The 23365-nt window shown below is 44.0% G+C and overlaps 1 protein-coding gene across 2 annotated transcripts in view; it reads left to right on the plus strand.

Annotated features, from left to right (window-relative positions):
- The window catches only part of Pde6a (phosphodiesterase 6A), a 70886-nt gene that overhangs the window by 42119 nt on the left and 5402 nt on the right, over positions 1–23365 (plus strand). For both annotated transcript variants that reach the window (XM_076855933.2, XM_076855934.1), the window contains 11 exons: positions 1078–1227; positions 1835–1978; positions 4019–4084; positions 4307–4453; positions 5372–5479; positions 7751–7860; positions 9547–9634; positions 9803–9903; positions 10252–10359; positions 22732–22795; positions 23093–23167. In XM_076855933.2, the coding sequence (XP_076712048.1) occupies positions 1078–1227; positions 1835–1978; positions 4019–4084; positions 4307–4453; positions 5372–5479; positions 7751–7860; positions 9547–9634; positions 9803–9903; positions 10252–10359; positions 22732–22795; positions 23093–23167 (1161 nt within the window). The remainder of the gene's footprint in view (positions 1–1077; positions 1228–1834; positions 1979–4018; positions 4085–4306; positions 4454–5371; positions 5480–7750; positions 7861–9546; positions 9635–9802; positions 9904–10251; positions 10360–22731; positions 22796–23092; positions 23168–23365) is intronic.

The raw sequence follows: 23365 nt of genomic DNA on the forward strand, positions 1-23365 counted from the left end.
TTCAGTTTATTGAAATACAAATAACAAGTATCATCTCACCACCTTAAGAATCTAGACATTTCAGAAATGGAAGATACCTACTCCAGGAATCCTTCCTTGACTTCTGTCTTTCCTCTGGCTCCCAGGGGACCATAAAATACCACACTGCAGTGACATTGCTGGTTTACTTTACAGAAGATGAGCCACCTGAGGAACATCTGCCTTACTTGCCTTGGTTTCCCCAGCTGGTAGCTTGGTTTCTGGTACATTGTAAATATTGATGAATCAGTGAAATTAGAATCTAGAAATGAGTCACGTTATCTCTGTTTGACAATGATGAAAGCAAGGCTCCCCACAGCATCCTCAGCTGACCACGAGCCTCATTGCTTAGCAAGGCACACACTCTTCCCCATCTGTAGGTAGGAAAATCAAGGCCTAAGGAAATAAAATTCCAAGCCAAAATTACACAGAAAGTCAGGCCAAGGGCAAAGAGTTAGAGGATATAGCCAGGTGCTTCATTCAAAATTATGAAAACCACCAGCATTTCTTTTTTCAGTGCTGGGGTTGAACCCAGCGGCTCTTTACCACTGAGCCACACCCCCAGAGCTATTTTTGTTGTTGTTGTTTTGAGGCAGGGTCTCACTAAGTTGCTGAGATTGGCCTTGCACTTGTGATCCTCCTGCCTCAGCCTCCCAAGGGGGATCACAGGCATGTGCCGCCATAACTGACCCAGAATTGTTCTCTGAAGCCAGCCAGTGCCCTGTGGTTTTCTCCTATATATGAAAGAGGACTACACTCCCTGGCATGTTTCTGCACATTATTGTATCCCTGGTACACAGTCCACTGCCAGGCACCTACAGCCCTGAGATCTTAGGGACCGAGACAACGTGGCTACCTGGTTTTTTATCAGGCACTCCACCAGATGGGCTGTTTGCTCAGGCTTCTGTGGCTGATACTAAATCTATACAAAATCCAACACGCTCCACCCTCTTGCCAACCCCTCTCAGCCAATCAGGGTCACACCACAGCCCAGAGTCCATCACAGCTGCCTATATAGCCCAGACCAGAAGAGAACCTAACATCTGCCCCTCTCTTTAGAAAGAGCCTCTGGATGATTCTGGATGGATGATCAAAAATGTCCTTTCAATGCCGATTGTGAACAAGAAGGAAGAAATTGTTGGGGTGGCCACGTTCTACAATCGCAAAGATGGGAAGCCCTTTGATGAAATGGACGAGACCCTCATGGAGGTATGGCGTGCTGGGAGGTCCTTGCAGCTGGGATTCAGAGTCTGCTTGCAGCCAGGTGTGGCTTTCAGAGCTGCACATTGTGACAGGAAGGCCACCTGAGGCAGCCTCGACCACCACCTTCTTTACTCTCGCTTCTGCCCCATGTCATCAGAGAGATCCACATTCTGCTTTTTTTAAAAAATGTATTTATTTATTTTTATTTACATATAACAATGCATTACAATTCTTATTACATATATAGAGCACAATTTTTCATATCTCTGGTTGTATACATAGTATATTAAACACCATATATTAGAGCAGTTTTAGGTCCATAGAGAAATTGAGCAGAAAGTACAGAGTTTGTATATAGTCCTTGTCCCCAAGTAGGCAAAGAAGGGTCCCTTTTGGGGAAGCTCTTACACATAAAAATGATGCTTAATGTCTGTTAGTGCTTTAAGAAGGCGCATTCACACTGTTGTTTTACCCTGTAATCACAACAGCTCTGCATGGTGGGCAGCACACAACTCCTGTTATAGCAGAGTAAAGAGAGTCCCAGGGAGTCTTGCTCTAAGAGTCAGGATCAAAGCTGGGTGTTCTGTCTGATTCTTCCTTTCTTTCTTTTCAGTCTTTGACTCAATTCCTGGGCTGGTCTGTCTTGAATCCTGACACCTATGAGTCCATGAACAAACTTGAAAATCGGAAGGATATTTTCCAAGATATTGTAAAATATCATGTAAAGTGTGACAATGAAGAAATTCAGAAAATCTTGGTGCGTAATATTCTTTACTTGTTTTTACCTTAGTAGAGACTAACAGAGTTGAAGTGAGACTTGAAGTCCACAAAGGCACAGCTTGGGTGTGAGTTTGCTCAGTCATGTCCCTCCAGCTTAGCACAGAGATGTGGCAGCCCTCAGATGACGGATGGATGAGTGCCCAGAAGGTGGTGCGTACTAACAGCTCTTTGTGGCCTGAAGACAGATATCCCTTGCAGGGTTATCTCAATCTGGGGCCTGACCCTGGCTTAAGAGCTCTAGAAACTCCACTTTTCACTGAATCCAGTGTTGACTTTGTACTGGAGACAAGATCAACCAACATAGCCCCTAATATGAGAAGAAGACTTATCTGATATAGACCAATGGACCATGGTCAGTTTCTCAGAGCCTCTCTCTGTGGTTAGCTCATAGAAGACCCAAGAAAGTCACAGAAGAGTTTGGTGTGCAAAGAAGTAGTTCATAATGAATAAGGAGTCCTCGCCACTTTACATTTTATAAAGCAAATTCACATTTGGGCTCTTTTTTGATCCTTTCAAGTTATTAGTCCCATAAGATGGGCAGGATAAAGATTTCTATCTTTATTGTAAAAAAATGAAGAAATCAAGGCCCCCAAAGTGGAAAGAACTTGTCCCCAAATCACCTAGACTGTGAACAGGTCTCACTTAACCTTTATCATAATAATGAATAAATTCTCCACTTCTCTCATGAATGGGCTGTCTCAGGAGGTGATGAGCACCCCAACACGAGAGTCATCCACATAAACACTGGATGACATGCATCAGGGATGCTGCAGAGAACATTGCTCCCTGGAGTGGGAAATCGGACTAGATGCTTTCGAGGATGTGTGAGAATTGTTGATTCATTGTTCCTGAGGTTTTGGTCTTAAAGAGACCAAGGTCTTAATAGTACACTGAGTTAGCCAAGTGGTATTGGCTATGATGCCCAGCCAAGCTCCCAAGACCTTGGCTTATAGACCTCTCAAGTTGAAAAAAACATAGGTCAGTATTCTCAAAGAAAGTTTCTTAAGCTGTGAAAATGATGTAACAAATTGATCATTTAATACCAATATCTGATAAATTCTGAGGACAAAATATCCAGTTTGGATGATTTTCCTCATGGTTAGCTTGTCTCAGTTCATAAGTTTCAGTCAAATGATGGATATGTATGGAGAATTAGCCTAAGTTGAAAGCTAACAGATTTTACTCTGGGCCAAGAAATCAGAAACAAATAACTGGGTCCAGGTTCCCTGTTCCTCTGGTATCTAGGGAATAAGCCCAGAGAGAGAAGTCACCCAGAGAGAAAGTGCCAGGATCATGGCCAAATCCTTCTTACTCTCAGTCAGTAATTAAAACAATAAAAATATTAGCAGCATGATTTTATTTTGGTGCATACTATGTGCCACATACCATGCTAAGTGCTTTACATGCATTATTTAATTCAGTTGTACATATTTTTTTAAAAAATGACTCTGTGGCTGGAGGTGGTGGTACATACCTGTCATCTCAACCATAGGAGAGACTGAGGTGGGAGGATCACAAGTCAGAAGCCAGCCTTCGCAACTGAGAAAGATCGTACCACATTAAAAAGTAAAATAAAATAAAAGGAAAGAATTGGGATGTAGCTCAGTGGTAGAGGACCCTTGGGTTCAATCCCCAGGACTGGAAAAAAATAATAAAAATTAGAAAAAAAATGGACCTTGCACAATTGATACGTGCTATATGTGCTACAAGGCCTGATTGCACAAATTTTAACTTACAGGTTAAAGGCTTTAACTATCCCCATTTTATAGATGAAGAAATTGAGCTTCAAAGGCATTTGATAATGCAGAGCTCAAATTTGGATGCAGGTCTTCATAGTGCCAAATCCCGTGACTTTGAATATGCTCATCAATGAATGTTGAATGGCAGTTTCTTTGAGTGGGTGGTTCTGATGAAAAAACTTTGAAGGAAGGGAAAAAATGGAAATGGAAAAGTGGAGGCATATCAAGTTTTCAATATAATAACATTTCTTTTTTCTCTCCTGTTTTGGGGCTGGCAGAAAACTAGAGAGGTGTATGGGAAGGAGCCATGGGACTGTGAGGAAGAGGAGCTAACTGAGATCCTGGTAAGAGGAGCTGGAACAGAACAGGCCCTGATGTGTTATCTGCTCAGGGTGCTCCTGAGCGTGTGTGCATTACTGTCTTCAAAGCGTGTTCCTACCACTCTATTCTGATCCTCCCAGGACCCCAGGATGGAAACAGGGTGGTGGGTGGCAGGGAGACCCAGGAACACTTCCTATCCCTAACACTTCCTATCCCCTAATCCCTTGACTCCATTCCTTTTTCAGCGGGGAGAGCTGCCAGATGTAGAGAAATATGAAATTAATAAATTCCACTTCAGTGACTTGCCCCTCACAGAACTGGAGCTGGTGAAATGTGGGATACAGATGTATTATGAGCTCAAAGTGGTGGAGAAATTCCACATTCCACAAGAGGTGAGATCAAAACAAACATCTGTGATTTTCCGTTTTTTTTTTTTTTTCCCTCTTGCTTAGGAAAAAAATAAATAAAGATCCCTCCATTTGTAAAGTACCTTTAAAAGAGTGTGGCCTCAGTGTTGGGGTTTAAAGCAGTCACCATGTTGCATGGTTGAATTTTTTATTAGAAAAGAGACACGCTGTTCCTCTGAACTTGGGATCTTCAGAGCTTTGGTTTCTTGCAGTGGGTTCTGAGCACTGCGTTCTGAAGGCAGGGAATAAATAGATATCTGACTAGGGTGGGAAACGTGGGCTAAATCCATTTAAATCAGGGCTCTTTCCCTGCAGGATTCCTTATGAGTGTTCACTGAGTCTGGTTGATGGGGACTGGCTGAGACAGTGGGATGGGAGGTATGCATGGTCTTCAGAGTTTCCCAGACTTTCATTAAGTAATGGTTCTCAAAGTGTTGCTTCAGAGTACATCAGCACCATCTGAGAAGTTGTTAGAATCTCTCTCTCTCTCTCTCTCTCTCTCTCTCTCTCTCGCTCTCTCTCTCTCACACACACACACCCCTAGAACCGATTTTAATAAGCCCTCCAAGGTAATTTTGATGTGCTCGCAAGTTGGAGAACCACAGGATTAAAGAACCCTTTTTGCTGCTGCTGTGAAGCACCTGTTAGTGTCTCTGAGGACAATTGCTCTCTGAGGCACAATTTGGGAATCACTGATGGATGCTTGACCCTCGGGATAAGGGGGATGATTCTCTCTTACTTTGTTTCTAGCAACAACAGACATCTTCATAGCATGGAGCAAAGTGCTTTCATAGCATTTCCGCATCTGCTGCTAGTTCCCACCTCCTACTGTCTTCTAGCAATGGAGAGCCCTGAGCACTTGGGCAGGTGTGCACTGTCTCGCTGACGTGGGTATATTCACAGGCCCTGGTACGGTTCATGTACTCCCTGAGTAAGGGCTATCGCAAGATCACCTACCACAACTGGCGGCACGGCTTCAACGTGGGACAGACCATGTTCTCCTTGCTGGTGGTAAGCAGGGCAGGCCTGGTCCGCAGGGTGAGAGGATCTGCCTGGGCTGTGGGCCCAGGTTACGTGGGACAACCTCATGCAGACTCCATATGGCAGTGACAGCATTGTTATCCTCTACTGCCTTTTAAGAATTCCGAAAGTAGTACATGCATAAAAGAATCCCAAGAATAAAGAAATGTAGCAAATAAAACATGAAAGGAAGCTGCAGTCTATCCCAATCCTGGTCTGTCATTTGGAGATAACCAAGGCACAAGTCCTTCCAAATTTTCTTTTTGTATACACTTGCATACACACACACACACACACACACACACACACACATACAGAAACATGCACACCATTTAGTTTGTTTATAAGCAATGGGATATTATTCTGTTTTTCATTTGAAAATGTATATTATCACATTCTTCCATTTTATAGGTAAATCATACTCTTTCATTATATATGCATACATACATATAAAACACATTTTCTATTATATGCAACACACCAATTTTACCATTTTAATCAATTTTGCATGTATGATTCAGAGACATCAAGTACATTCACAGTGTCATACAACATGTACACTAAAACTTTTTATCGTTTCAAACTCTATACCCATTAAATAATAACTGCAACTCTCTCTATTCTGCAGTCCCTGATAGCCACTATTCTGTTTTCTATCTCTATGAATTTGACTACTCTAGGCCTTCATGTAAATGGAATCACACAGTATTTGTTCTTCTCTGTCTGGCTTAATGTCTTCAAGGTTCATCCATGTTTTAATTTTACAGCTGCATAAAACAGTCATCCTTGATATCCATGGGTGTTTTTTTTTTTTTCTAGGACTCTCCTCCCCACACATACTAAAATCTGCAGATGCTCAAGTCCCTTATATAATGGCATAGTATTTCCATATAAGCTGCACAATCCTCTTATATACATTAAATCATCTCTAGATCACATTTAGTACCTAATAAAATGGAAATATAAGTGGCTGGGCATAGTGGTGTGCCTGTAATCCCAGCAATTTAGGAGGCTGAGGCAGGAGGATCACAAGTTCCAGGCCAGCCTCAGTAACATAGCAAGGCCCTAAGCAACTTATGAGAATGTGTCTGAAAATAAAATATATAAAGGGCTGGGGATGTGACTCAGTGGTTAAGTGCCCCTGGGTTCAATTTTCAGTACCAAGAAAGAAAGAAAGAGAAAGAAAAGAAAAAATAAATGCTATTAAAAATAGTTATTATGTTGTAATGTTTAGGGAACAACTGCAGAAAAAAGTTAGTATATGTTTAATACAGACAGATTTTTTAAAATACATATTTTTGGTCTGTAGGTGGTTGAATCCACAAATGTGGAGCCCACAGGTGCAGATAGGGCTGTTTTTTGTTTTTTTTTTTTTTGTTTAAATATACCATGATTTCTTCACCCAGCACCCAATTGTGGGTGTGGACATTGTTTTCAATCTTTGCTGTGACAAACAGTGCTACTGTACCCTCTGGGGGACAGACCTTCATGCATTTGTATCAGTATTTTGGGCTCAGAGGGTTCCAGCCCTTTATCTTTCATTGGAAAGCGTTCCCCATGCAGGGCATGACACAAGTCTGCTTGGGCTCACATTCCCTGTCCTCATTCCTTTCCCTGCAGGGCTGGAAATGTCAGGTCAGAGCAGGTACTGGAACCCAGAGGTAGGCATTCTAGCCAGGCCACTGCCAGAGGTGACAAGGACACAGCTTAGATCTGGTTTATTCCGTAGGATCAAAGTCAGCATTGCCTCTCCAGAACCCTTCCCCAACCCTTCTCCAGCCTCTTCTCCTGCACCAGCAGGAACAAAGGTTAACTATGTGGAGAAGCCCCAGGAAAGGAGGATTCCTCCGGGCTGTGCTTAAACCAGTAGACCAGGTTTGGAAGGTTTGCTTTACCCATCTGGCCACGTTCATAAACTTTCCAAATCCTGAAACCTGATGGTTCCAAGTTTCTCAAAAATCATCCAGAGCAACATCCTCTACCCCCACTGTGCAGATTGGGATACTGAGGCCCAGAGGCGCATGAACCCAGCTAAGGTCACCTAGTAATAAGTGGCCAGCTCTCCCTGTTTGCATGGGATCATCCCAGTTTCAGTATGGAAAGTCCAACTTCCTGGAAAACTCAGCCTGTGGTAAAGCTCTGCTCACCTCAAGGTCAGAACCATGTCGGTCAGCGCCAGGCTTTCCCCCCAATCTGCCCTCTCAGCCCTGCTTCCAGCCCCGACAACACAGGAGTGACTTGTACCTCTGATTGCCCTTCCAGACAGGAAAGCTGAAGCGATACTTCACTGACCTAGAGGCCCTGGCCATGGTCACTGCTGCCTTCTGCCATGACATTGACCACAGGGGCACCAACAACCTCTACCAGATGAAGTGAGTTAGCCCTTACTGGCTCCCCGCCCCTCCCCCACCCTCACCCCAGGATTTATCACCTAGGTCTTTATGGTCCCCAGGCTGGGTGACCAAGGAAAAGGCCCACTGTCCACATCTTCCCACTTCCTCTTGCCCTTGGGATCCAGCTCTGCTTCTATGATAGACAGAATAATGGCCTCCTAAAGACGTTCACATCCAAACCCCAGAGCACGGAAATATGTTATGTTGACTTACATTCAAAACAGACTTGCAGCCAGGTGTGGTGGCTCACGCCTGTAACCACAGTAACTTGGGACACTGAGGCAACTCAGTGGAGAATTGCAAGTTTGAGGCCAGCCTAGGCAACTTAGTGAGACTCTGTGTCAAAATTAAGTTTTTTAAAGGGATGTCAGTCAGTGGTAGAGCACTTGTCTAGCTTGTGCAGGGATCTTTGGATTTAATCCCCAGGGCTGGGAGAAAAAGAACAGGTGGGAGGGGGACTTGGCTGATGTGGTAAAGGAACTTGAGGTATAGGAATGGTCTAGATGGACCCCTTATAGTCCAAAGGGTCCTTGTAAGAGGGAGGCAGAAGGTCAGAGAGGAGAGAAGATTCTCCCCTAGGGTCTCCAGAAGGAGGCCACCCTGTGGACCACTTTAGACTTCTGAACTCCAAATCTGAAAGATAATCCATTTTTGCTGTTTTCAGACATTAAGTCTGGGGCAGTTTGTTACAACAGCAATAGGAAACTAGGACATTAAACTCCCGCACTCTCCTCCTCCCCATCCTACCTGCTGACCTAATTTGAGCCAAGATGTTAGTAACCGGTAATGTTCATTCGTTCACATGTATTTATAATGCTTCTCATGTAGATGGTGAACTACGCTCGCCTAAGGAAGAACCATGGTGAGCAGAACACACAGTGCCTGTCCTCATAATGCTTATATTCCAGCCTGCCTCTGAAGCACAGTCCTTGAACTGTCCTGATGGATCCTTCTGATCACCACATGGGCTGGACAGAGTAGGGGCTAGTGTTATCCCCATGACACTGATGCAGAAATGGAGGCCTGAGACTCACTAATAAGCACTAAGACTCATTCTTCTGAGTCTTTTCAATAGTCTACGCTGCTCCAAGGGTGGAAATTGTGTTTACAGTTTACACTGTGGGAATCCAAGTATGGAGTGTAGTGCTCATCACGTAGTAAGTGTTCAACAAATATTTATTACACTTAAAAAATGAACAAACACACTGCTGGAGGGAATTCAGTGGCTTCCCCTTACGAATGTAGACCTAGGGCTTTGCTGATCTTCAAAGCATGGCCCAGTGCCAGGATGAACGGACGGCTTCAGGGGATCCATAAATCTCTGCAGCTGCGTGTGGTATGATGTGGGTTTGTTATTTTTTTTCTGAGGGTAAGGGTCTACACTGCTCAGCAAATTCCCTAAAGAGTCCATGAGCCAGACTAGGGTCAGAATCACTTGTGGAGAAAAGCTAAAGTCAGAGCCAAGAGAGTTAGTGTTTGGTCCTAATTTTCCCTTGTCTCACTGTGCAAGGACCCGTGCAGAATCCTTCTCAATCTTGAACTTCAGCCGTTCTACTTGCAGATTTAGAGATGTTGGGACTGGATAATAAAGTCCTTAACCTCCATCTTTACCCTTCCATGTTGATTTACCCTCCCTCCCTCTTTTTCTTTCTCTTTCTCTCTCAGGTCCCAGAACCCACTGGCCAAGCTCCATGGGTCCTCCATCTTGGAAAGACATCACTTGGAGTTTGGCAAGACACTGCTGAGAGATGAGGTACGATGGGGCTGAGGCCTCATCTCAAAAGAAGCCCGAGCGCACCCAGGCAGCCTCCTTGCATTGGCCTAGGCTGCCACCAACTCCCGCCATCTAAGGTGACCACTGGGAGGTGGCTTACTACCGCCAGCATCCTTTCCCACATTTCCCTGCTGGTTTTCTCTTTAGAGCCTGAATATCTTTCAAAACCTCAACCGCCGACAGCATGAGCACGCAATCCACATGATGGACATCGCAATCATTGCCACGGACCTCGCCCTGTATTTCAAGTTGGTATTTTTTTCTCACTTTAATAACAAGAAGACCAATGATTATAATAACAATAGCAAACATAGTTCCAATTGATCTTTATTATGTGCCAGGCCCAACACTATAGCCCTGTGAGTTATCATTCCTCTCATCCTGTGGATGGGGAAACTGAGACCCAGGGTAGGAGATTTGCTAAAATCCAATAGCAAATCAGCGCAGTCTGGGTTAGAGTCTGTCTTCACTCCCAGCCATTAGTTTGGCTAAGTGTGTCAATTTCATCAGCCCCCATCTGAAATGAGCAGTGTTAGCAGCACAGGAATATCTTGATCTAAGACTTGCTTCCTTTAACAAACTGATGTGTTTCGTAGGAAGAGGACGATGTTCCAGAAGATTGTGGATCAGTCTAAGACATATGAAAATGAGCAGGAATGGACACAGTACATGATGTTGGAGCAGACGCGAAAGGAAATTGTTATGTGAGTTGAAACGGGGCTAAGCCCTGACCCTCGACAGCTAGGGTCGTGAGGTGGGAGGCTGCATTGTTAGATCTTGCTGCTTTTAAAAGATCTGGGACATCTTCCATTTTGGAGGCCTCCAGTACATTGGGGAGGGTACAGTTATTCCCAAACCAAATAGCACAAGTTATGATAGAGGTTTAGTCTTTATTTTAGCACTAAAAATATAAGAAACCACATAATTTATTTTTCTGTACACAAAAAGTGTAAAATACAGGATTTGGGTGGCAAAGTGATATAACTTTCAAGTTTTTTGATAAAACAACAACAAAAATACTATGCTATTGATGGTTTGTGTGATAGCTATGTGTCACTTAAAATATGTAGGCTTGAGCCAGGCAGAGTGGCACATGCCTGTAATCCCACCCAGCTGCTCAGGAGGCTGAGGCAGGAGGATTGCAAGTTCAAAGTGAGCTTCAACAGAGTCCCTGAGCAACTTAGTGAGACCCTGTCTGAAATTAAAAAATAAAAAGGGTTGGGGATGTAACTCAGTGGTAAAGCACCCTGGGTTCAATACCCTGTACCAAAAAAAAAATAAATAAATAAAATAAAATATATAGATTTAATGTTTTAGGTGTTCCTTTGTATATAACAATGTCCCACCATATTGTCATGCTATCCACAAATTAGTTTTATGTTTTGAATACAATTTATAGTGCATGCATTTCAGTTTTGTGTATCTCCTTTCAATTCTCACAAAGTGCTTCTGTGATTCACCTCGTTTGATGATGAGGTGAGAAGTGTAAATCTGTGGTCTTTTTGCAAATATGTAGCCCAGGCCAAATGGTTCCTGCTTTTCTTTGATGGGTTCACAGCAATGATGTTGGTAATCAAGAAGGGTCTCAAGGGAGGATCACCAGGTCCCAAGGAAGCATTTCCTTGTTTATTCATCCCCTGATCCTTCTGTGGAAGTGAGCTGTGATTAAGTCACAGCACTGCAAATTTCTGCACAGAGGAGTGACAGCCACTGGGACAGGGAAAGGAGGGCCAGAGGCAAGATGCTCCTGCTGCAGCCCTTTAGTTGTCCAGTCAGGCCTCTAGAAAGGTCCCCTGATCCTGGGGAGCAGCATGACCGGCTCCTACTCAACAAGGGAGCAGATTCAGGTCGGGACTGCTCCCAGGAAGACCAGGAGCTGCCCCACCAGACATTTCAAAATGGTCCAGCAAAGAATTGAATCCATTGTAAGACTGGGAAATTATCTGTTCTCCTAATTAGGTATTCATTTAAAGTGATTCCAAGAAAAATACCTACTGTGCTTTGGAGGAATTAGGAAGCTGATTCCAAAATTCTATGCAGAAATCGTCAGAAAATTCTGAACTAGAGCAGTAATAAGGCAGGTCAGTCCTAGGCATGGTTAGTTGTCAGATCAATGGAACATGCTTGAAAGGCCACGCGTGTGCTAAAAGTGGATCTCCTACTGACAGAGAAAGCATAAGATCATAAAGGGCACTGGGACAACTGGGTGGCCTGTACAACAAAGTAAATTCCAGACAAATAAAGAATTTTTAAATAATAAGGGAAAGAGAGAGACAAGATGGGGAAAGTATGAGAGAATTAAAAAGAATAATTTCAGATGCGTTTTCCTAAGTATGGACTGTAATGCACATCATAAAAATAGGTGCATAGATTTGATGGCATAAAAATTAAGAATTTCTGCAAAACACACACACACAGAAATTCAAGGCCAAAGTCACAAGGCATGTGATAGGCTGTAGAAAACATTGCAACACTTCAGACAGAAAAAAAAAAAAAGAACTCATCTCCTCAGCAAAGTGTTAATACAATTCAAGAAAGACTAACCCAATCAAAAATGGACAAAAGACATCCATTTGGGTCATCAAACAGATGTTTCCAGAAAACTTGTTTTCAGAGGCATGAAAAAACCAATGAAAAATGATGACCTTACTCCAGAGAAGTTCAAAACAGAACTTCAACAAGTTGCGATTTCTTACCCCTCCTCTTGGCAAAGATGAAAATGTTTAACCCACTGTGTTTGACAGCCAGGAGAAACAAGTGATCTCATTCACCATGGTGGAAGTATATGGAGGCATAGTCCTTATGGAGGACAACTGAACATTACCATCAAAATTGCAAATGACCCTACTCTTCAACCCTTCAGTCCCACATATTTCCTACCAGGCATTCTCCTACATGTGCACCAAAGAGTGCATACACACCAGGTGTGGTAGTACACTCCTATAATCCCAGCAACTCAGGAGGCTGAGGCAGGAGGATTAGAAATTTGAGGCCTGCCTCAACAACTTAGTGAGGCTCTAAGCAATTTAGGGAGCCCCTGTCTCAACTTAAACATAAAAAGAGCTGGGGATGTGGCATAGTGGCTAAGTACCCCTGGATTCGATACCCAGTATCTTAAAAAAAAAAATAAGTAAATATGTATGGGTGTCTGAGTGTCTCTGTGTGTATACATATACATAAAATATATATCTAAAAATATGTATATATGTACACACACATGATTTGTATTCCCAGAAAATATTGAAAACAACCTAGTACCCAACTGGTGCCCAAGTTACAGAAGTGACAGTGCTTTCATACAATGGAATGTCATACAACCTTTGCAAACAAATGATATCATATAAAAGATGTGATGTTTAATTTTTTTCAAAAGCCAGGAACAGGACTTCGGTTGTAAAAGGCAAGGTCATCTTAAGCAGGAGTCTTAGGCTGAGACGCACGTGTTCCCAAGGGAACCCCAAACCTCCCAAACATGTATGGGCATCAATAGCTTTAAGGGAATCAGTGTTCTTTCTTTCTTTCTTTTTTTTAAGAGAAAGTGAGAGTGAGAGAGAGAGTTTTAATATTTATTTTTTAGTTTTTGGCAGACACAACATCTTTGTTTGTATGTGGTGCTGAGGATCGAACCTGGGCCGCACGCATGCCAGGCAAGCGTGCTACCGCTTGAGCCACATCCCCAGCCCCCAGTGTTCTTTCTTAATACTAATCACCAGGAGAATGCAGACGCACAGTGGGTGGGGCATTCCCTCTCCCCCGACTTTAACAAAAGAAGATAGGTGATACTAGGTGGTAATATGAGGAATGGAACCCAGGGCCTGCAAGCATGCCAAGCAAGTGTTCCACCACCTAGCCACATGATAAGCCTTCATTTCACCCTTTCTTGTAGTGTATTGGCCCAGTGCAAAAATCTTTGGGTCATCAAAACAGAGGTATTCTTTGAAATATTGGTGACTTTTTAAAAATTTTAATTTAATTTAAAGGCTTCTTTTTTTGTACTGCGGATTAAACCCAGGAGTACTTTACCACTGAGCTACATACCCAACCCTTTTTATTTTTTTATTTTTTTAAGAGAGAGAGAGAGAGAGAGAGAGAGAGAGAGAGAGAGAGAGAGAGAGAGAATTTTTTAATATTTATTTCTTAGTTATCGGTGGACACAACATCTTTGTTTTTGTATGTGGTGCTGAGGACTGAACCCGGGCTGCACGCATGCCAGGCGATCGCGCTACCACTTGAGCCACATCCCCAGCGCCCCCTTTTTATTTTTTATTTTGAGACAGGATCTTGCCAAGTTGCTTAGGGTCTCAGTAAGTTGCTGAAGCTGTTTCAAACTTGTGATCCTCCTGCCTCAGCCTCCGGAATTGCTGGGATTATAGACATGCACCCAGCCTAAAATTTTTTTGTTGTTTTAAAAGCAAAACAAGGTATTGAGAATGGAGGATTTTGTCCTGGGATATACGATGAGTTGGCAGCATCTTTCATTTAAAATCATAGTTCCTTTAATAATCATAATTCTTTCAGAAAATATACCACTGCCCAGGGACCATAATATTAGAGCAAAGGCACATCAGAATAAGTACTGAAGGTGGCAGTTCCTGATTTTATACAGACTTCTATCTACATTCTATAGCTGTCTTAGTCAGCTTTCTGTCACTGTAACCAAATACCTGAGATAATCAACTAAAAAAGAGGAAAGGCTTTGGTTTTTGGTTCATGGTTTCAGAGGTTTTAGTCCATGGTCTCTTGGATCTGTTGCTTTGCAGCTGTAGTGGCAAAATATATCATGTAGTATTGCATGGCAGGGGAGGCCCGTTCACCTCACGGTGGCCAGGAAGCAGAAAGCTAGGAAGAGGAAGACCCAGGATACAAATTCCCCTTTAAGTATATGCCACCACTATCTCTCTTCTATCTTCTGTCTTCATGTCTGTCTATCTAATTTACCTACAAACCTGTTCATCTATCTATCTCTACCTTCCTTAGAATTAAAAATAGAAAAGAAAATAAATGAAACAACTTTAAAAAAAAGATAAAGTGAGTTTCATTGGGACACACTCTAACATGCTTATTTGAGTTGAAAAATAAAGTCAACTTCTTTCTGAGAGAAACAAGCCTGATCTGGTTGCCTTAGTGACAGCAAAAGGCTGGCATTTCCTATGATGTTGGATGGCAAACATTTTAATAAATTAAATAAGTGAAACCTGCAGCTTCCAAGTCTTGAAGAAAACACAATTGAAACTCATCATAAGATAAAAGCATTTTATTAAAAAGCCCTGCAAATATATATTAAAATTAACATTTTAATTTATCTAACCCATTCTCAGTGTCTACAGCTAACCCAAATATTGCTGAGAAAATGTCAGGGGTGTCATATGAAAAGTCTTGGCTAAATCTTTATGGCGTGCTTCCCAGAAATTGAAGAAATAAAAGATTCTTAAGCTTTCTTTCAATTAAATGGAAGGAGAACATAATTGAATTGTCAGCTGATAGGTCATTCAACATAATGATCACAGTATAATTTTTTAACAGTTAACTTGGAAGAATTCAAAGAATTGAGTGATGTTGTTATAACTCCATTTTCAGGGGTTTTAAGTACTCACACTTATAAAAATGAAAAATGGGCATAACATAGATGCTGATTCTATTTCAGTCTAGCGATAAGAAATGTTCATTACTTAATTGATTGTTAAAAAAATAACTGTGTCCTGCAGGGAACAGTGGCTCACGCCTGTAATCCCACTGACAATGGAGTCTGAGACAGGAGGATTCCAAGTTAGAGGGCAGCAACTTAGGGAGACCCCTGTCTCAAATCAGCGAAAAGCCTGGGATATAGCTCAGTGGTTGGTAGCCCCCGTGGGTTCAATCCCCAGTATAGAAAAGAAAAAGAAAATCCTATCTCATTAAAAGATAAATTCCTAAAAACAAACTAGTTTTGAGTTTTAATAATTATTATAAGAATAGAAAATATATTTTGGTGATTTTTTTATTAATTTTGTAATAACAAAAGAAAAATTCTGAACACTTAAAGGCTTATTGTCAAAGAAAACAATCTTAATTATATAATTTCAACTAATGAATGTATTCAGTTACAGATAAGTATGAAAGGGTATCAGTGAAAGATTTTCTGGCATTGTTTGCATACATATAGGCAGACACACATATCCATACGAATGTACACACACAATATTAGGATCAAATTCTAAGGGGGAGGTCAAGTAGAACTGTGAGTTTACAGAGAAGACCTTGTGTATATGTTTTTTTTTGTTTGTTTGTTTCTTGTTTTTTTTTTTTTTTTTTTTAACCATGGATGATGGGTTATTATCAAATTGCTGTGCTCTTTAGGTTCCTTTGGACCTAAAGAATGATGTAGCTGTGCATGGTGGTGCTTGCCTGAAATCTCAGTGCCTCGGGAGGCTAAGGCAGGAGGATCTCAAGTTTAGGGCCAGCCACGGCAACTTAAAGAGATCCTGTCTCAAAATAAAAAATAAAAAGGGATAAGGATGTAGCTCAGTGGTAAAGCACCCTTGAGCTCAATCCCTTGTACCACACACACACACACACACACACACACACACACACACACACACACACAATCACACTCACTGATGTAACAGTTTTATTTTTAAATGTCAGTATTTATAATATGGCATAAAGGGCATAAATTAGACCCTTGGTAAATATTTGAACCTGTGATAAAATAGTTTAAGAGGTACAAGAAGGTAAGCATTTTTCAAAAATGTTTAAGCTAAGCATGTTCAAAATGTTGAAGATCTAGAAAGCAGGGTTTTGCAACCCCAGCACTGTGGACATTTTGGGCAATAACTCTTTGCTGTGGGGGTTGGTGGGATGCTGAGCAGCATCCCTGGTCTCTCCCACTAGAGGCCAGGAGCAGCCCCTCCTCCCCAGGGGTGACTGTTGATTATCTCCTGAGAAGCACTCTATAGAGCAGTTTGGGGTCCATCCATTAGATGTATAATTAGAACTGCTTTTGTCCTGGGTAGAATGGGACAGTCATACACTGGGGGCTTTGGTGCCAGACAGCCTGGGTTCCAGTCTTGGCTCTCACTGTATTGGTTGCCTGACCTTGAGTTGTTTACTTCGCCTGAGCCTCAGGTCTTCAGCTGCTCAAAGAAGATAATGGCCCAGCTCATGGACCTGGTTTTCCCAGTATGAGTCTGATAAGCCCCTCCATCCATATGATTCTGATTAATATGATAAATTCAGACATGGTCATTCTTATTAACACAATTGGAACTCAGAGCAGAGCATGGCCTGATCTCCACACGCCAATATCCCCTGTGCTTGTGCATTGCCCTTGAATCATGTTACATTTTGCAATCAAGGATGTAGATCAAGGATGAGGGCTGGGTTTTGCATCTCAAAGGTTTGAGGGTTCCTGGGCATTTCTGCATTCCAGCAGTTCATGGGCACTTCTCTTTTGAAACTCAGCATATCTTTTTCTGTGTCCCACAGTCTCTCCCCTGACAGTACATATTTTGAGGATTTTTGAGCTGGGGGTAGGTGGAGTGTTCTGCAGCATTGCTTAGGTAGAAGGTGGTGGTAGGCACTTCCTGTCGTATAATAAGACATATGCATTTGGCCTTTGTCCCCAGTTCCTCACACAGAGTTCTTCAGACCCTTGGAATTTCCTGAGTGATGGGAGTATCTTTTGTTCTAATGAGGTCACTCTTGGCAAGACCCTAGGTAACTTCATGATGGGGGCTGGTCACCAGAAAGACCAGGCTTTTGTTAGAACTTGGTGTGTCAGCCCTGCCTCCAACCTCTAGGGAGGGGACAGGCTAGAGATGGAGTCATCCTCCATGGCTCATGGGGTAAGCCATCATGCCTGTGTGAGAAAACCTTCAGGAAAACCTCTGCACCTGGGAGTTTGGAGAACTTCTGGGTTGGCAGGCACACAGAGGCTGGCATGTCTGCGTGCTCCCCTTCTTCTGCCCCGCATCTGTCATCTGGCTTTTCCTGAGCTCCGTCCCTCATAGTAAACTGGAAAGGAGAAGTAAAGGGTTTCCATGAGTTCTGTGAGTCGATCCAGAAAATCATTGAACCTGAAAGAGGATTAAGGAGATCTCATCATCCCAGCATGGTAGCCAAGGGAGACAGATGTGTGGTGACCTGGGATGTGACACACAGCCAGCCTCTGAAGTAAGGGCGGGCTTCAAGGCCTGAGCCCTTATACCCATGGAGTATAACCCCCGGTAGTTAGCGTTGGGATTGAATTGGATTGTGATAAACAGAAACATTCTGAGATGTCCTAGTTAGTTACAAGGTGAGGGATGGGGGAGAGGGGATGGGGAGAGGAGAGGTAAGAGAGGTAAGAGAAACTATTCAGCTAACAACTTCAGCCAAATCAACAACAATAACAAAATACCTACTCCAGGTTGCTAACCAGGTGTGGGGGTGCACACCTGGAATCCCAGTGATTCTGGAGGCTGAGGCAGGAGAATTGAAAGTCTGAGGCTGGCCTGGGCAGCTTAGAGAAACCTTGTCTCAAAATAAATAAAAGGAAATAAAAGAGGCTGGGGATAAAGCTCACAAGAAAAATGCCCCTGGACTCTATTCCCAGTGCAGCCGAAAAACAAACAAACCCTATCTATTCCGTGCTCCTACGTATATTGAAGCCATAACTCATAACCTTGGGAGAGTGACCTTGAAGGTGCCATCACATTCTGCTTATATCCCCAAGTGAGAAGCAAGTGCATCTCCGTGCAGACTATTCTATTCCCAAACTTTACCCACTTCACATTGCCCACCCGTCTTATCTCTACCCATGTGGGTTACAGAGCTTTCAATCCCCCAAATTAAAAAAAAATACTCTTTACTCTGGCTGTAGACATTTTCCAGCTGCTGCTGTTGTGGGAACTTGTCCCAGAACCTGACCCTTTTCCTGGCTAACATCTGTCACGCCTCAATAAACCTTCTTATTTTAGAGATCCCTTGATCTGCAGTCTTGGTTTTACGTGAGGAAACCCCAGTGGTCCTTCCGGTGCTTTATCTCAGAGTGCTCATGTCATGAGCTTCCTGTGGTCTGACGTCCACGCCTGACCCCTTGATGTGTCAGGAACCAATGGACAGCGGCTGGACTCTTGCACAGCAGTTTCTCATGTTGGTCGCCCTACTTCAACGTGTTTAGTCTTGGGCCAGGTTGCCCAGGAACTCTAGAGAAAGATTGTGGCTGCCCAGGCATCTCCAAGCCCTTTAGTGTCTCTACTTCATTCCAGCTTTTATTCTTTATTTCCCCCTCTAAGTACTGGGGATTGAACCCAGGGCCTTGCAGACATGCTAGGCAAGTGCTTTATCCCTGAGCTACATCTCCAGACTTTTCTTGTTTGGAGACAGGGTCTCTCTATAAAATGCTGAGGCTGACCTTAAATTTGTAATTCTTCTGTGACTCTTTGGGATTGCGGGCATGTGCCAGTGTGCCTAGCTGAGCTTCCTTCTTAGATGCCATGTCTACCTGGACACTTCTATCACCACCTCCATATCTTGCCCAGACTTTGCAATGACTTCTTTGCTGGGCTCCCCAAGTATGTTCAGTACTTCTGCAGTAATTTTGCAAATCTGACCGTGTCACTCTTCTGCTCAAATGCTCAGTACCTTTTCCTATTGCCCTGAAGATGCAGACCTGCTCCTCCCTCTGCCCAGGCCCTGCTTAGGCTGCACCTGCACATCACTGGGGCTCCTCTCCCATGGCTCCCTCCTGCTCACCGAGCTCCTCCCACCGCTCTGACAGTGCCAGGCTCCCTTCACCAGGCCTCTGGCTCCAGGCATTCTCTTTGCCTAGAATTCATCTAGAATTTTTCCTTCATTCTGTCGCTACCGAGTTAATGGATTCACATCCTATAGTTGTCAGCTCAAAGGACACTTCATCAGGGAAACCCTCCTGACCTCCCAGGTCCACATTGTCATCCCCAAGAATGGACCCCCTTTCCTCCAGAGCTTGTGTTTTTAGGTGTGCAGATCCTCAACACATCTGCAAGCTCTTTGAGTGCAGGGATTACGAAAACTCACCCCCACGCGGCATCTGGCACACATCTCTGCATAGGATGGATAGATGGGTGCTCCCTGTGGTCTACCTCCTGATGGTCCCCTGTCCCCATGCTCTCCACTGCACCTCTGCCATGGTCCTTTCTTCTGTCCCCATCTTGGAGAGTGTCATAGTCAGCTTGAGCTGCCATAAAAAATAATCATAGACTGAGTGGCTTGAACAGTAGACATTTATCTCTCCCAGTTCTGGAGGCTGGAAGTCCAAGATCAAGGTGCCCGCTGAATTGGTTCTTCTGTTGCTGTTGGTTTTTTTCCGGGGTTGGGGGAGGTTGCTGGGGATTAAACCCAGGGATGCTCTACCCCTGAGCCACACCTCCAGCCTTTTCATTTTTCTGTTTTGAGACAGGGCCTCACGAGTTGCATAGGGCCTTGCTAAGTTGCTGAGACTGCCTTTGAACTTGCAATGCTTCTGCCTCAGCCTCCTGAGTTGGTAGAATTATAGACATGTACCACCACGTCTGGCCAGAGTTGGTTTTTGCCGAGGGCTTCCTAGCTGCAGACAGCTGCCTCTGACTGTACCCTCACATGGCAGAAAGAGGAAGCTCTGAGGTTTCTTTCTCTTCTTATATGAGCATTAATCCATCATGAGGTCTCGACCCTCATGACTTCATCTAAACGAATTACCTTCAAAGATCCCGCTTCCTAATACCATCACATTGGGGGTTAGGAATTTCAATCTGTATCTATGAGCTCCTATGCACCCCCAAGTTCCTGCTCTACTGTCATCTCCTAGATGCCCTCCGGGCTGAGCCAGTGGCTCTCACCTTTGGATTTTTTCTTTTCAGTGACTGTGAGCTCCTCCACCTCTCATTCATGCCCAGCCTAGCACCTGAGGCTCCAGTTCATGTTCAGCAATGGTGCTGCCATGAATGTAATGCCTGTCTTTAGGGCCTGAGGTTTCTGATTGGCTATTCTGGCACCTAGGTATTTGCCCCCAACCTTCTGCACACACTGAATCTCTGTCTATAAAACAGTTGGGTGCATTTTTGGGAGTGTTTTTCATGTGATCTCTTTTGTCAAGGAAAACAAACATCCAATGCTCCCCTAAAGCCACATCCGTAAACTTAATATGTGAACAATGACAGTTACCAGGAAGACAGAGACTTTTGCATGCATGGCTGAGCATGATTGATTTAATTTAGTTGCTAATGAGCTTCACATGTCCATGACACATGACCCTAAGCATAGGCCATGTATTCTGCTGTCACTCTAAAGCAGGAAGGTGTTTCTAAATGTTTGCATTTCTGAAAGCTTAAAGAATTATGTGAATTTTTGAGGCTAATGTAATTAAAGTTTTTATTTAAACTTCTTAATACTTGATGAGTGACTTTTTTCTTACAGCCTCCCAGACTAGCCTCTGTGAAATGTGCCAGGTTCAGCTGATTGATTGCAAAATCACTCAAGCAGCAAGTTAAATCTAGAGCTCCAGCCTCCTTTAACAGTTCCCTCTCCTCAGCCCATGCCTAGCCTGCAGGTCTCACCTATGGCGCTCCCTGCTGCAGACAGGTGCTGCTGCAGGTCAGCCCTGTAGCCCTCCCGCTGCTGCCTGATTGCTGCTCCCTCCTTCTTTCCCACTTTCTCCTTTCGACTCCTTCCTCTGTGGGCTCCCAACACGCCTTCCTACGGCGCAGCTCTGAGGAAGTGGTGGTAGGCTCCGAACCTTCCCATACCCTCCACTGCTTACCAGATATAGGGTACACACCACGTGGCCCTGGATTATCTTCTCTGAAATGCCTTCTCAAATCTCTGCCCCACCTCGTGCTCCAATTCTTTGTTTCTCTCCCCTCCCTTTCATTTTATGTTCTCTCCACCAGTGTTGGAATACCTGTCCACCTTTCCATCAGTGAGAAACTCTGCTGAGAGTTCACCTCGGGACCCTTTCTCCCACCCCACCCCCTTCTGCTCTCCTTCACACACAGGGCCCTTGCTCTGCCGGTCCTACTGCTCTCTACCCTATGCCTATTCAACAGGGGCCTGTAGCCTCTGGTGGAGCCAAAGGTGGTTCTTGAGGGGAGGAGGGGAAGATCTTAGATGTTACAATGGTCTGTGGCTGTCTGAGCAGATATACCGTGTATCTGTGGAATTAAGAGCTCATAGGGCTGGGGATATAGCTCAGTTGGTAGAGTGTTCGTCTCACATGCACAAGGCCCTGGGTTCAATCCCCAGCAACACACAACACACACATAAAAGAGTTCACAGTGAGGGCAATTTAAGTATATATATATATATATATATATATATATATATATATATATATATATATATATATAAAGGATTTTTGGCAGTTAGGGCAGGGGACAGAAATGAGAAAAAAAAATTGAGAAACATTGCTCTTTATGCTCAGCCAGGGAGAGGGATTCTGCAGGTGTGATGAGATTTAAATGAAATTGATGGAGCCCTGTGTGGTGGGGCACACCTGTAATCCCAGCGGCTCAGGAGCCTGAGACAGGAGGATCACCAGTTCAAAGCCAGCCTCAGCAAAAACAAGGTGCTTAGCAACTTAGTGAGACCCTGTCTCTAAATAAAATACAAAATAGGGATGAAGATGTGGCTCACTGGTCGCGTGCCCCTGAGTTCAGTCTCTGATACCACCCCCACAAAGTAAAATAAAATTAAATTGATAGTTATTCAGTGCCTAGAATGGTGCCCAGTGCATAGAAAAAAAACACAATATGTTTTTATTGTGCACATAGGGTGTCTGGGCACTACACAGAGATTTTTACATATATCATCTCATTTAATGTCATACTTACCCTGTGAGGGAACTACCATTATCATCAGACAGGCTTAGGGAGCTTGGTTTCCTGGTTTAATGTCAAATCTCTGATAACCAAGAGGCAGGAATAAAACCTCTGTCTGACTTCAATGCCTGACTCAGGACCCAACAGGGAAGTGAGCCCTGTCCTCACAACAGGTTGAAGTCACCTACTATTGGGGGACAGAGAAAGAGAGAGTAGTGAATTACCCATACATGCAGCCTGAAATTGCCTTGATCTGATGGAAGCCCCCTGTGTGCCCAGGGCCATGATGATGACCGCCTGTGATCTCTCAGCCATCACCAAGCCCTGGGAGGTGCAGAGCAAGGTATGGGCCCCTCCTGACCCAGAGGTGGGGATCCCGTCCTGCTGACAGCAGGTAATGAGGCCTGGAGTCTCTCAAGTCTGACCCAGAGTTCACGCACCTTTGCTCCAGCCGCCTCTGCCAAGACTGAGGAATTTGCTTTCTGTTTTTTCCGGTGACAATAAAAAGTGGGGGTGGCAGGGCAGGGGTGGGTTTACCTTTTTTGCTAAGTTGGAAACACAAGTGGGGTGGAAGCAGGGACAGGATTGGGGTTGGGGCTCTGACCTGGAGTGTGGGTGTGACAGCGTCTATCTGTTGCAGGTGGCTCTGCTGGTGGCAGCGGAGTTCTGGGAGCAAGGCGACCTGGAGCGCACAGTGCTGCAGCAGAGTCCCATTGTGAGTAGACAGGGGACGTTGGCCGATTGCTAGGCACGTGTGATCTCATCCTGACCCAAAGACATAGCCCTAGCACAGTGATACATGACCTTACCCTAATGCACGGCGCCCAGAGGGTCCCTGATGGCCCTCAACCTCATTACCTGGGAACAGGTTAGAGATGCAGATTCACAGGCCTTCCTTCCAGAAGCTCAGGGT

Source organism: Callospermophilus lateralis, chromosome 5 (genome assembly GCF_048772815.1).
Source record: "Callospermophilus lateralis isolate mCalLat2 chromosome 5, mCalLat2.hap1, whole genome shotgun sequence".
In the NCBI taxonomy this organism is placed as follows: Eukaryota; Metazoa; Chordata; class Mammalia; order Rodentia; family Sciuridae; genus Callospermophilus; species Callospermophilus lateralis.